This window comes from Ornithodoros turicata, chromosome 5 (genome assembly GCF_037126465.1).
Source record: "Ornithodoros turicata isolate Travis chromosome 5, ASM3712646v1, whole genome shotgun sequence".
In the NCBI taxonomy this organism is placed as follows: domain Eukaryota; kingdom Metazoa; phylum Arthropoda; class Arachnida; order Ixodida; family Argasidae; genus Ornithodoros; species Ornithodoros turicata.
Window position 1 is genome coordinate 69,873,269 of NC_088205.1, and position 15,556 is coordinate 69,888,824.

General features: G+C 46.5%; 1 protein-coding gene across 3 annotated transcripts in view; it reads left to right on the plus strand.

Moving 5' to 3' along the window:
- The window catches only part of LOC135394665 (leucine-rich repeat-containing protein 24-like), a 255,982-nt gene extending 245,430 nt beyond the window's left edge, over positions 1-10,552 (plus strand). For all 3 annotated transcript variants that reach the window (XM_064625519.1, XM_064625517.1, XM_064625518.1), the window contains one exon: positions 5,340-10,552. In XM_064625519.1, coding sequence (XP_064481589.1) covers positions 5,469-7,550 — 2,082 coding nt within the window. In that variant the 5' untranslated portion in view covers positions 5,340-5,468 and the 3' untranslated portion in view covers positions 7,551-10,552. The remainder of the gene's footprint in view (positions 1-5,339) is intronic.
- Positions 10,553-15,556: the final 5,004 nt, after the last annotated feature.

Consider the following 15,556-nt stretch of genomic DNA (forward strand, 5'->3'; position numbering starts at 1 on the left):
CCGCCATCCGTTTGAAAAGTCTACCGGAAACGCCAGGGAAAACCTCAGACGGCACAGCCGATGGTAGGAGTCCTGTAGTGTAGCCGCAGGCGAGAGCGCATCTTGTACTGGAAGCTAGCTGTTCAATGTTTGGCGGGTGCTGCGGTACAGTGTGACAGCTTCCACTTCCCAGGCACACCCAAGCGATACCGGAACTACCGCTGAGTGTCGCTAACAGCGCACCCTTCCTAGAGTCCCTGGATTGGGAATCCCAATCCTGGGACTTAACCCTTCCATCCTTCCGAAACAGTGAACTCACCCGCTTCCACCAGCCGCTGGGGTGACGCAAGGAAGAAAAAGTACGCCGCTCCCGTGTTCCGTAAACTTTTGTCCCAACCTGTACGTCCGGATCGCCAATAGGAAGAGGTCAATGAGCCAACAATTCATATTCAGTATTTCGTACAGTCCGTGACTCAGCACGCGCCAAGTAACGATGGCGCTGCAGTCGCCAGTGTGGCTACCGAGAAGCGTGACACCGAAAAGGATGCGGTAAGATTGGGAATTCGAGAACTACGTCTCCGCCGAACTTCCCGTTCGAAGAACGCACTTCCAAATTCAAATTGGGAGTAGATTTACAAACGCACTTCAAAAGACTTATACGTTCCTTTTCTTGCAACCTACCCAATTTCCCTTGGGCACAGAAAATATCGTACAAATCTGGTTCTTGGGAAACTCGCACTGCTAGTCTGCATGCGCAATTGGAAGGTGGAGCCACTGTCACTTGGTGCAGCCATATTGATTTTGTCATCAGACCCCTGCTTAAGTAAGGCCACGTGCAGAAAGAAGGGGAACGGTGTCGCAACGATAGCAATTTCCTTAAAGAACATTCTTCCAAGTTTTCTGGTGCGTCCTCAGGCTTTCCTTTGAGCCCATTCTTTCATTCCTGTCAAGTCGTTAAGAGGGAAGAGTACCGGGCTTTGTGAACGGATCCGGCTGTCTTAGAATCTGGCCTGCGAAGAGCCCTTCGGGACACTAATAATGACCCGTGCCCGCATGTGTTCATTCATGCAGCCATCTGAAAAATCAGTTCATTCCGCTTTGAACCATACAAAGCATTTTCTTGTCTTTGCTTTGATATAACATGGCTGACAGAAAAAAAAAAGGGGGGGGAATGGCGAAACGCGGCGTTAGCACAGATTATCATGGTAGAAAAGCGACGAATGTATAAAAAAAGAAGATAATTTTGTGTTCGCGGTCTGGTGTAAAAATTATTCAGGAATTAGAGATGCGTGTATTGTCCATGGGCTAGGAAAGAATGTGATATTATGAATATTCTGAATACGACATTTCTGTACACATCATGATAGGCAAGCCTGAGCGACGGGCGAAGACACGTAAACTAAAATTACTGTGGTACGTGTGCAGTGTAGTACTGTATGTGTAGTGTGTGACACGAAAGTAAAATTACTGAGAAATGTACTTGAAGTAGTACTGGAGTACTTGGTACTTCAAATACGTCCCGTCACTGTACAGGAGCCAGCCCTACAGTTCCTCCGGGATGGAGTACTGAATGTTGGAGCTCTATAGTTGGGAAAATTCAATTCTTTTGTACTGTTCTCATTCTGCATTGCCCGCACTGGCTACTTTTCAGGACTACGCTTACAGTGTCTCTAAATCAGTTACTCACTATGACAAAATTACTTGGCCAATGGTAAAATCCAGCCCGCCGATGCTCATCCCTAACAAGCACTACTGACCTTCCTGGACAAATGTAGGACTGCGGTCCTCACTGTGAGTCTGGTCATTATATTTTCACCAAATTTCCACTAGCAATCGGGTTGAGTATCTCCTTCGGCGATGAAACGCCGCTGGTCACCACCACCACCACCACCACCACCACCATCATCAGAATAATGTTGTTTTGTTTGTACTGTTCTTAGCTCATCCAATTTAATCTCGACGCATGAATCTATCACTGCAGCGTACGAGGCGTCCCAGGCAGACGACACATAATTGGACGAACATTTGCGAAACGTACAGATCATAAACACTGTGTATCCTGCCTAAACCTGTCGTCTGTATCGTATTAAGTCCCCTGTGATCCCACCCTTCTTCCTGTTTCTTACCACCTTCCTGCCATACCCTTTTCATTCTTTCGTCTCTCCCAGCTTTGTCACTGTCACAAACTGCTGCAATCACGGCGCGAAGTTACGCTGTCTCAGACCGGAGCGTTGCATGGTTACGCCGGCGTTCAAGATAAATGCGTTCCTAGTTGGAGGCGCAATTATTCATGGACGCGTGACTATTACACTGGATTGCGCCCAGCACGAGTCTGCGCGAGAAGGATTTCAGGATTAGTGCTTCGGATTGCTTCGTAGCGTAATGGTGATTTCATGAGGTATGCGGGCTGATTATATATATAACGCTGCACGATACAGTTCTTTGGTGTGTTCATCGATATTAACGTTAAAACGCGCATAAATGATGGATATCTGTGTAGGACGCCATTTCATATTAGTCCTCTATTATTCTAACAACATATGGGGCCGGTTCGTACATGACTGAAGTGAAGCGACCATCACAAAACACGGGACCACACGTCGCACTTTCAACCATTTAATCACGCAAAAAGGGGTAACGCTGAAAACATACAATGAAGTAAGTCACGAGTCTTGGCCATAAACCCTCCCCTCTATGTCTGATGATGATTTTGATATGATAAAGAAAACAATGGGGATGTGGGTTTCGACGAAGTCGAACTGGCTACCTTAGTACGCTTACACACAGAAAGTGCAAACAGATGAGAGATTATGATGAGAGATGAACACAGATGATGATGGAGTTCAACATGTAGCCAACAACAACAACAACAAACGTGTGTTCAACACGTTCTACGTCAGATCTTTGTGATAACACCGGCTCCTTTATCATCCGAACCACATTCCATTTCTTCCTGCTTTTGTGACACAGTTTTGCTTCTGTCGATTATGTGCTTCGTTTCAACGACCTGTCTTACGTGGCCGTCCTTGGATTTAAATAATACCTGAGTGGCCATGTAATCCGGCTCGCACCCGCACGACATCACATGGGCCGCCAGTTGCGAATTGCCTGCCTCCAGGTTCTTAACTTAATTTCACGCTCTCGTAGGCGTTCATTTAGACAGTGTCCTGTCTACCCTATGTACATCTTACCGCAATTAAGCGGAATCGCACCCCTATTATTGCGCGTCCGCTGAGCGCCCTTTCGGATTAACGAGTGCTAAGGATATATGATTAAAGTGCTCAGGATATTAGAGACGTTCAAGAAGTTCTAAACCTAATACCGAAGTAACAGTATAGCATCAAGAAGACATCTAGCTTCTAACCCAGGTCCAATGAGCATGGAAAGGCCAAAAAGTAAAACATACGTCAGGAGGAGGAGCATTTAGGATTACAACCCCTTGGACACATATTGGGTAAAAAGTACGATTGATAATAGTGACAATATAGTGAGTCTCTCTCCTTCATTTTCATTTCTTTCTTTCATTTTACGGTTGTATTTGGCGCCGCCCGTCTCGTGTCTGAAGCAGAGCAGTCGACAAGTCGTAGCAGAGGATATTTGGCAGCCAATAAAAGTGCTCGGCTGATTTGACGTCACAAGACGCAAGGAGGGGCCGGGAGAGGGGCTCAAACGTCGCCCACCTACGCATTGCTGATGAAGGCCCAATACGGCCGAAACAGCTGTCCAATGCTGGTGTGGCGACGTTTGGGACTTATATATATGGGATATATATATATATGCTGGAAGAAAGGGGTTCGGGCGACCGCGAAATTAAATAGGTACTAACAAAATATGAGGCAGACAACGAAGATGTAGGAAGTAGAAAAAGGGGGGAGTTATTTATTTACTAGTGGAAAGTTAAGGGGGAAGTCAACGTTGCGGCGGAAGCTCCGCCTTCGTCAGGTCGTCCTGACGAAGGCGGAGCTTCCGCCGCAACGTTGACTTCCCCCTTAACTTTCCACTAGCAAATAAATAACTCCCCCCTTTTTCTACTTCCTACATCTTCGTTGTCTGCCTCATATTTTGTTAGTACCTATATATATATATATATATAACTGTACACAGAACATTTGTTTACACGTGTGGCTGGTGATATTTGCGGTGCACAGTGAAATGTACCGAAGCCAATCAACGTGTATTGTTGACTGATTCGACGAGCCACACACACACACACAAAAAGTGAGCCCACCTTCCTTAACCCTACTATTTCCTGTATTTTTAATTTACCGATTCCCCTTATTTTCTCCAACATAGCCAACAACTGTGGCCAGTTCTAAAACGCTACAATATTAATTGCTTTACATATTGTTATTTATTGCTTTATTGCACTATTAATCGCTTTCGCACTTAAGCGTAACGCTACATCATGTGCATCGGAAGAGCGCCGACACGCTTATTTATTTATTTGTGTCCAATAAACATGTATTGTACCTGTATTGTATTTGTATTGTTGGCGAATATTGTTGCCCAATCAACTTTATTGTATTGTTGACTGGTTAGACGAGTCGCGAAAAAAGTGAGTCGATCTGCCTTTCCCAATAAACTTGTGAAACAAGTCCCAATAGACTTTTAAGAACAAATCTTTCGAGGACCAAGACTGCTCCGCGACCCAATAAACTATATAGAGAAAATATATTTACATATTATGCATATATGTGAACATGCAATAAACTTGTATTGCTACCTGGAGGATGGGACAAGTCTCAATAAACTTGTTGTATTGTTGACTAACCAGCTGAGTCACAAAATATCCTTAATGCACAAGAACTGATCACACGAGAGCTGACACAAGCAAGTGCTGATCATTTGTGCGTCTCTCTGTTTGCCATGTTGTTTTTGGCAGCTCTAGAGTCATGAATCCGTACCGACTACTCCAACTTGCAGTCTGTAGGGATTTCCTTCCCTCGTCATCCTTTTATATGAACCTTTTTGGAATGGGGTAGGGTCCTGCACTCAACGCAAGGAAACATCCCACATCATCATCATCATCATCCATTCATCTATGTTGTTGTTGTTGATGATGATTGAAAGAAAAAAAAACGGGGATTGTAGCCCTCATCACGAGGGCCGGCTACCCCAGATCACCTAAGGAAAGGTTGTTATTGTTGTTGCAGTCTTACATCGTTAATCCAATAACAACATGCAATAAACTTGAAAAAACATAATAACAAGTATCTAACGACATATCTTACGCGATTTCTATGTATTGTGTGTGACGGAAGTGATTGTGTTGACGGCGTGAAGAGGTTGCTGCTGTTGGCAGCGGATTGAGAAAGAGAATACGTGTTGACAAACTGTTCTGTCTTTTTTCTTCCATATAGTGCCGCTGACGGATCATCCGGAACCATGTCCACCACGGCAGACGTATCCTGATCTAAGAACGGGCTCAGCGACGGCGCCAGCTGAACCGCGGTCTCCGGAGGAGGCCATGTAGTACCCTTGCCAGCACCATGTTGCCAGCCCAGCTCCTCGCGCTCGTCCTGTCAGCGGCGGTTGCGCTGCTCCCTGCTGCCCACGCCTTCTCCTGTCACCCCAAGTGCAAGTGCATCTGGCGAGGTGGCAAGAAGACCGCCGAATGTCCGTACGCTGCGCTCACTGGACTCCCTGATGGAATCGACGAAGGACTTCAGGTTCTTAACCTCACCAACAACAACGTCCAAGTGTTGCCGAAGAACGCGTTCTTCTCTTCAAATCTTGTGAACGTCCAGAAACTCTACCTATCCCACTGCAGTATAGCTCACATGGACGATCGTGCCCTGTTCAAAGTGTCTAACCTCATAGAGCTTGATCTGTCATGGAACAGCTTAGCTTCAGTGCCCAGTGGAGCTTGGATTCATGTTAAACATCTCCGGACATTGCTACTTAACGGGAACCCCATAACTGTGTTGCCGGACAACGCGTTTGCTGACCTTAAGGAACTGTCTGCGCTAATGATGACAGAATGCAGCTTAGAGACGATTTCACCTGGTGCGTTTGAGGGCTTGAGCAACCTCAATGTCCTCAAGTTGGACTACAACCGCTTGCAGACATTATCCGGGAAGGCGATGTTGCCTCTTAAGTCCCTTCATGGAATTGCACTTGACGGCAATCAGTGGCGCTGCGACTGCGACCTCCGCTCTTTTCGTGCGTGGTTGGATAAAAGCAAGTTTGCAGTGTACTGGCCCATATGTCAACAGCCACCGCGTTTAAAAGGCAAGTTATGGAACGCGGTCTCTGTCGAGGACCTCGCCTGTGCCCCCATTTTCCTGAATACAAATCCAAGCGCTTTGGACTCCATAGTGGCACAGGAACACAGCAACGTTACTCTGGAGTGCCGCGTACGCGCTGATCCGTTAGCTGCTATTGAGTGGTACTTGAAGGACGTCCTCATCACCAACAATACTGAAGGTGTGAACGCAGCGCAGGTGTTTTGGGTGACACAGCAAGTTGCTGGAGACAGAGAGAAGTTATCCTGGCTCACTGTAACCTCCGTGCAAGAAAGAAATGCTGGAGCGTACACCTGTGTTGCGAAGAATAGCGCTGGTAAAGCAGAACACAACTACAGTCTAGCAGTTAACAGGAAAACGGCCATCACTGAGGTGCGAGCGTCAGGATCATCTTCAGACGTCGAGATGACAGAGCAGGCAAGAGAATCCACAGAACAGCAGCAACGATCTTACCGTGAGAATCCTCTTATCGGCATGATCATCGGAATCGTTGTCGGCGCTATGGCAGTCCTTCTTGTATTTGGCTTGGTCCTCTGGTTCTGTCGTCGAAGAGGGCGTCGAAGAAGTCATCCTAGCACACGGAAAAAACGTACCGAAGTCGTAGTCAACCATAAGGTCGTTAACCACAACGATATCGGCAAGGAACAGCTCCCTTCTGCAGAAGACACTCCAGACGTGAAACTTCTTGCCGTTGTGAACCCCGTTCAGAAGCCGCCTCGTCTGATGATGGCCGACAGTTACAATGGCCTCCCTTCGGAACTTGAGCCGTTGGATCCGAACCAAGAAATGTGTACCCCGTCCGGTGTTTGGATCTTGAAAGACCACGAGTATTCAACTGACGAGTCTGTACTGTCTTCTGTCCCATCCCGAGTAGGAACTATTGACAGAAGGTCAATAGCAGGAGCACGAAGCCCAATTCCCGTACCAATGCCCGTTGTCCCCCCGCCACCAGATGACCTGCACTTCAGGCTTCAGAACGAACTCTCAGATACGTTACGACGTACGAAGGGGGACAGACGGCCTATCATCGGCGACGACAGTTCAGACGGCCATTCGTCCTTATACGGTGGACTGGAAACCTTGCGCGTTAGGGACTTAGAAGGGAGGGTTCGGGGCAGTGTGGGGCCTGACCTCATAGATCAACTTGAAGACTCGCGGGGGTTGCATCAAGAATCACCATCACCTCCACCCATGCCTATGGGGTCACACTGGGGTAGTTCGTACGATCACCCTTCAGCGTACTACAGAACAGCTCCAGGTACTTCGTACCCGCAAGAACTGCCTCCAAGCATTCCGGAAGCGACGGGTGACGGCACGGAAGTATAGTGTGGCGTGCGTGATACTGTCATAAAGACCTGCAAAACAAATTTTTAAACGTGTTCCTGCAAAACATTGGCGACATCGTGCGCCAGCGACTCCTTGTGCTGTACATAACCGTTACTATAGATTACATCAGGACTTTAAGATGTGTTGTACAGTATGGTGAAAGGCTGTAGTGAAGAATATAGTGTGTGCAGATAATGATCTCAGTGAAACGGTGCAACACACACCTGATGACACATCTTGAGACTGGTCCCGCTGCGAAGTTGAGGTGAAAGGGTGGATGGTGTCCTGTTGGAGCTTTTTAGTCATTGTTAGAACACCACTGTATCCGTGTATTCGCACGAGCGACATCTTCACGGAATATTCCAATGGAAGAAAAAAGCGAACAAAAAAAAAACTGCTCACGGAGCCGAAGTTCCGCCCGGTGTTATGTTGAGCATTCATACGGTGCCGGAATATCGGGAGTAGCGTACTACGCACTTAGCAGACGACACTTTGCAGACGACACCGTTAGCGTCTTTTCCTGTCGTCTGCTACGGAACACCTTGTGGCGCCACGGTTAGCAGTGTACGTGAAGACACGACGTTGAGCGCTCGCGCCCACGTGACAGCAGAAAGCTATGACGTTTTTCGCATCTTCCGCTGGAGTATTCTGGGAAATGTCGTTCGTGTGAATACACGCTATGCGGACAGATTAAAGGGGCGCTAAAGTTCTAAAAATTTCTCCTCGCGAAATGAAGGATGCCGTTACCTTGGTACCAACTCAAAGGGAACGGGACCGACCTCCCATTGGTCTACTCAGATGATTTGCCCAATCTCTTTAGGACACCAATGGGACGCCGCTCCGTTGCTTGAGAAGCAGAGAAGAGGGAAGGTGAAAACTTCCGACAGGCGAAATTTCTGCACTTTAGTGCCCCTTTAAGTTATAATTTACGACACAGCGCGATTCTTACTTCCTCCACTGCAATTGCAAGTGCGTGTCTGCTCCATATTTGGTTGGCGTGCAACTATTAGTGTTCTGTAAGCGTGCAGATTCTAAAGTCAGTGGGGATACATTGCTATCTTGAGAACACTCGGTCTTGACAGCAGTCAGAGATAAGCCAGAGAAAACGGCAGGTCCGTGTTCCTTACCTTCTGTGCAGCAAATGGAGATGGATAACGCATGCAAGAAAGCTTACTTGTATCTAATTCACCTTGACACGAAAGCTACCTCCGAATATGAGCGCCTGGGACGCACGCTGTTTCGTTGTCGCTCGAAAGAATCCTCGATCATCTCAGAAAACAAGCTAAGGAGAAATTTCAATCTTTGGAAGGCAATTTTAGCGCCCGAGACCAGCGGCACTTAAGGAAATAGCTCTATTATGCAACGGCCGCATTTAAAGAGCTGCCTCCAATCTCGAAACCTCCGGCAAGAAAACTTCAGTGAGGTTCAAGTATTTTCGTATAGGTTTTTCACCTTATGTGGTCTCACAAAAAAAATTTAGAAGTAGGAGGGTGTTATATGGCTGGCAATTTAAATTCTCTCCAGTCGAAAAGCCTGGAATCTCTTTCACGAGGATCTAAAGGGATGCATATACAGCTCATAATATTGTCTCTATGGAGTTACGTCCTTTGGTTGATGCTTAGACGTGCTCAGACTATATATTGCTCGGCGTTTTTAAACCTGGTCTCGCGAATTCAAACCGCATTTCAATAAGCACTAAGCCCAAGAAGTTTCATTTTCATTTATTTCTTGTCTTGTGTTCAATGCTACCGAGATTCAAGAAGAAAAGAAATTTCACAGACATTTGAATGAAACGCCGGTTGCATTTATATGGATTAAATGTCCGAAGAGACGAATTAGGTTGCTTGCTGACAAGCACAAACAATGACCACTATATTGTGGAAGCCATTCAAAACGCAGGTCGTATACTGTGAAGAATATGGCGACCAAACATTGACTGACCTCTTTTGAGCGACAAGACTGTAAGAAACAGACATATCTGAGCTTGGTACTGAGTTGTCACTAACTTAGAATTTCACTTATTTATTGATTTCCAAAAGACAGGTCTCTGTAGAAAGATTATCACTTACCTTCTCCAGAATCGGAGTGAATACGTGTCTAGGTTCGCCGTGAAAAGTAAAATTCCGATGAAATTAAAAAAATAACTGCACTCATGAAGTGAATGAAATTTGAAGCTCCTCCTATTCGCCTTGCCACTTGCTATACCGTAGATAATTAGCCTGTGGCCCCCAATTTGGTAGTCGCTTGCAAAGCCCAAACCCCTATATTTTGCTGTTTTTCGTCTCTTTTTCAGGCTCATCTGATAAGTCTCGCCTAAGGCCTCGCCTATAGGTCTCGCCTTTTTCGTTATATAGATATTTCTTTTTCTCCAGAATTCTTCATTTGGTACAGTGCAAATTTCGGGCGTTAAAATGTTAAATCGTTGAAATAAGTTATTCGTAAACAGGATGCAACACCTGCGTGAGTTGTTGGTGAAAACAGGTTAGCATCTATAGTGGTTATCAGTTAACTAATACCAATGTGCGCGCACAGACAGTGAGTCAGTGTTACAAAATGGGCGCCTACACCGCCACGTGAACTCACTTCGAACAGCGTTGAAGTCGACGACTTTGTATAACTTGATTGCGAAAGAATGTGCCTTAGTCAGTGTGGGTCCTGCAAACAAACAAACAAAAGTACAGACGATAAACGGCGCAAGTGTTTCTGTGGCCCCAGCGTCAAGACGCCCCTTTCCTGTTCAGAAGCTCAACTCGTTCGTGTGCACCGTGAACAATGGATGTGTTCGTACGAAATCTATATTGCAGAGACTGGAATAAATCATCGGGTGGAGCAAGTGAGTGTTCATTCGGAAGAAAGACTATCGCCCATCGGTCATCCTGGTTGTATGTGTGGATCATTTGTACGTTCTTCGTTGTTGGCCATCATGTTGCTCCGACTGTATGATGTATCGCTCCAATGACGCGTTGGTTGACGGATTTTGATACAAAAAAATGAAAACCATGCGTCATGTGTCTTTCTTTCTTCCTTCCTTTCTTTTGGAAACCTCTGTCGTGTGTCCATGAACGAGTGCAAATGGCCATGTTGCCTGTTCCACGAAGCAGAAGGATTTACAGCCAGGGGTTGCATGGTATGATGTGCTGTGGTTGGAAAGGCTAGTATAGCGTGAAAACCTTGTTGATGGGGGGGGGGGGGGGGGCTGTTGCAAGAAATGGGGTGGGATCATATTGCGTTAACGTTGTGACATGTTTATGCACTTTGCCGACATGAGTCCGAAGATGAAATAACAAAGCCCCTCTCCCACTGTGTGTGTGTGTTTGGGGGGGGGGGGGGTGCTGAGGTAAAAAAGGGAGGGGCCCTCGTCCAACACTGGGGGTGGTGTGTCTGGATAAATCGGTGAGGCAACAGAGGGAAGGCGATATCAGCGTCACATAGACGGTTTCGGGATGGTTCGGCTTCGCACGCACACATTGGTAAACACTTATCAGTGCCCACTAATCCGGAACCTAATACCGTGTGCAACTGATAAATTGCACACCAGGCCATCCTGTTTAACCCCGTTACAACCTTAAACATAGCGCTGACACTAGGGAGTTTTAGCAAACCGTTGGTAAGCAAAAAGCGGCTAAAAAGCAGGCGAGCTGGTGATAACGTATCTCCGTAACGAACCCTGAGAGAGACTAAGACCCGGAGACTTCTGTTGTATGCTTTGTCCCAGTTTCAGGGTTCGTTATGGAGATACCTTGGTAAGGTTATCGTTCAAATCGGAGCCAATCGCTGTCGTGTGTGACTCAGAACCTTATCCACTGATTGGTTCCGGTTGACACGATTGGACGCAAGCCACGTTACCAACGGTTTGCTAAAACTCTCTAATGAAGAAGGATTATGTGAAGCGCTGGGGCGATGTCTTTGTCGCATTTAATTTGGCGTATAAATGTAAATTACCGGAACAGGAATATCTACATGCACTGTCGTTACGCGTGGCAGAACTAGAACATTACCCTTGCTTGATGTCCATGAGACTGGCAACAGACGCGATTGCACAGAAAGTGTGCTTTTTTATAAGGACCGGTAAGCCACGCCAGATCGCGGTGGTGCGAAGACAAGACAGAGGTTAGTACGATTTCGATTGTCACTTTGTAACTGAATAGGAATTTGGATTTATGACACCACTACGGAATGAACAAAGCATTTAAAGTAGGTAACTTAAAATGCACTTGTGGTGGAACACAGACTCTATACCAGTCTTCCTTTTAACGGGGCAGTCTAAGAGCCGTTGGCTGTCTCGACGTTACAGTTGTATTCCACTGTGAGATAAACGTAAATGCCATATTCAAAGTTTCATCCAGACAACACAGATATTTCTCAATATCTATACCGACAACCCATCGGCCACCTGGCTTCTTTCGCGGCCCGCGGACACGTTTGTCGGTTGGTTGCGTGCGGTTGCCGACCGATCTGCCCGCCGATGTGGCGGTATGTTGCTCGGGGGAAATCGTACGCCCTGGGCCGACTTCACGGGAAACTCTGCCGACATTTTCTTTACACCGTCCGAGGAAAAAGTAGGGCACAGCCGCCCCTTGGAGTCGAAGCTGGGTCACATCCCAGTCTCCCAGTGCCAGCCTAAGAGGGGAGCTGCTAGGAACTGCATGACGAACCCGCGCACCCTTTCTATCAAGCATCCTTACAGTTGTCGTCATTATAATTTTGTTTCCGAGCGTGATTCCGAGCAAGAGCAGAAAGGTAATATCTTCTCATTGATAAGGCAGGACATTCGCGCGATTTCAAACTGTTGAAGCTACACCACGTGTGTACAGTGCGTGGGTGTTATCTCAGTTCTTTGTGTCATGGCTGCTGTGCGTCGGCGATTCGCTGTGGAAATCGTTGTTTTCGAGCCAAAACCTTATGCAGTCGGACGGCTGTGTAAGTGTTGTACTAAATGGTGGAAACGGTCTAGTGGACTAGGCCTGCATGGGTGAACGCGTGTATCAAACGCGTGCTTCCTGTTATCTCCAAGAGCGTAGAACTACCACGTGCCTGTTCGTGTCTCGAAAATTCCTCGCACACCAACCAGTGTCTCTGGTATAGCACCAATGTGATCCAAGGTAAGTGTTACGATTTAACTTGCTGTTGCGTTACTATATTAGCCCGTGCTGTCGGCCTTCACATGTCTACGTAGTGAAATGCTAAGCCAGTGTTAATGTGGGGTTGCGAGAGGCTGACTCTGTTTTTCATAACCTGTATCCAGTCAACGCAAAGAAGAACTGGCTATCTAAAACTTTTAAGAACAGCAGATATAGAAGGATAACCTGTGAGGACTGTCGGCCTCTGGCTGCACACCTCAGGGTGCGACAGAAATACATCCGGGATTATGATGTCGTTGATGGCATTCATTTGCGATACACGCTTCTAGTCGGTTCCTGAAGTTTCGTATCACTCGGCAGAACAGTTACCGCCGTTATCGCTGCAATTTCTTGGCAGCCCTCAGCTCATTTATGGCTCTTGCAGACTTCAGCTGTCAGCTGCCTCAAAGCCAAAAATCACAATGGCCGGGGAGATCGTGTGAACGTGCGGGACACCCAGCTTCACCGCGTAACGATAGCATTGTGCCTTGGAAACAGTCCTCGCGAAACTTCCATTGATCTTTTTGTACGCATGGAACTAAGGCGCAATACTCTCATCACAGTTCGATCTGACAGCCCCAAGGCAGAAGTATGTTTCCGGACTGAACGTGTGGGATATTGCGCATTGAACTATGTCTCAGCGTGGACGTTTTCTGGCGTCCGTCTGCTCGGTGGTTTTCGTTTCAAGCCGATGTGCTCCTGAAGTTTACAACCCATAGCGATATCGCTTTTTGCTGCGGAGAAGCAGCACAACAGTATACATATATGTCATTTCGCCCATTGATGGGAAGTACTTTAAGTACTACTTTAAGTACATTTCTGAGTACAAGTACTTTGTTTTCAGTACATTTCAAATTGTGTACTTTGTACTGTACTCGAAATACTTTTTTCTAGTACTTTCTCACCAAGTAAAGTACCCAACTGGGACTCCAAACGAAAATCTGGGAAATACGACGAAATAATTTTTGTGTTGCATCTGGGCATTTTCGGTGAAACTTTATTGTTGACAGGCTCGAAATGTTGAGAAGTTATTAACAACAGTACTTTCATGCTGTCCTACAGTTAGAACTTAGGAACACGGACAGACACATGCTATGAGGGTGCGATAGGTAGCAAGATGATTTTGCTTTGCCTTTCTGGTTCTCCCAATACATGATTCTCGTGCATTTTACTATTTTTTCTCTCTGTTGTCACTTAGTAACCATTCTACTTCACATAATCTGTGATTGGCTTTGAAGCATTGCACGATTCAGTAAAAGTAAGAGGCTGAGAGGCACACGTATATGTGTACCTTTCAGTCACCAGGTAGTTCAGTCAGGTAGAATGCATAAATCAATAGTATACTATTGATTTATGCATTCTACCATTTTTTAAATGGTCGTATGGACTATATTCCTGCAGATGATAAAACCACATAAAAATGAAGGTTTGCATGCGTTTTCCATAAACTCGCATGCAAACTAAATTGGCAATGTACCTGATGAGTACTTTGACTGTGGAGACTTTGATGAGAATGGAGAATGACTAGGGTAACGTTTGGAACGCCTTCTATAGTGCCTTTCTCATTGCGGCAACCCTAGGTCATCATCTTCGACTGGTAGCAGCTGTGTATCGGCTGCTGAGCCTCCTCGAGGATTCTATATACGTTTATGACGTACTGGGAGTTCAAAACGACGAGGAGGCTTTACAGAAGTACGAAGACATACAAGCGATATTTCGCAAGGCCTGTATGGTACTACAAAAATGAGGATCAAACAGCTCTCAAAAGAGGGGAAAATTCAGGGCAGAACCAGATCAAGAACGTGACACACTATCGCTTCCTGTCACGGTTAGTCTCAAACCTGATCTGCAAAACGTTGTCACGAAACGCCAAGTTTTGCGTCTTCCTGCACAGATATACGACCCGTAGGATTCCTTCTACCCTGTAACGTCACTGGAAAGCTGCTGCTGCAGCTGATATAGAAAAAGGCGGGCATTTTCTTGTGGCAGCCCTATTGCCAATAGAGGAGTTCGGAAAATCCCAGAGTGCTTAGCGCGCCGCCTTGAACTCTGGGAGTTTACTAATACGAAAGAAACGGGTGGCCTCCAAACTGTTCCGACTTCTTCCCTACCGGTCCATTGTCCACGACGTCCGAAGGTCAGCGAAAGCGAAATGTGAAGGATTATTCTTCGTTTCCCCGCACAGCAAGCGCCCAGGATGCAATGCGTGCGCAAAGAGCACTGGGATTTTCTGAACTCGCCTATTCTCGTCCCGCGCCTTGGTTCAAGCAACACGCCACCGTGCACCGACGCGAGAGCCATTAGCTCGGCTCTGGCTTTAGGACCGTTCGGTCACATTAAAGGCTAATCCTCTCCAGACCTCTTTGTCGTCTCGGTCACAACAATCTTCAGAGAGTAATCGACATTACTGTCTGTTATCCTCAAATTGCTGCGTCGGTCACTAGTATCACATGGTCACCGCTGGAATATGGGTTTCTGAAATCTGCACATACTAGGGGTGTGCGAATGTTCCAGTTCTCGAATTAAAATCGAATATGAATTACTCTAAGTATTCAATTCGCGAATCGTGTATCTAATATTCGGTTTTCCGAAGGTTCGACTATTCCACGAATATGAACGACACCACACCGACACTTCACCCGATGCTTCCCTGCGTGAGGTGAAGCCTGCTTTACGAAATCGCTAGTGCTGCAGGACCAACACAACACAGGCGGACCGTTGTCTATCGCGAGGTAAAGTTAGCTCAAGTTAATTGTGTATACTTCGCCTGAGGAAGGGGCGGCGTCCCTCCCACATGCACTTTAACGGTGTCGGCAGGGAATTTTTCATTTGATGTCTGGAAGGTTGCCTTGAAGACGCTTAGATAATGCCTGCAGCCCAGGAACA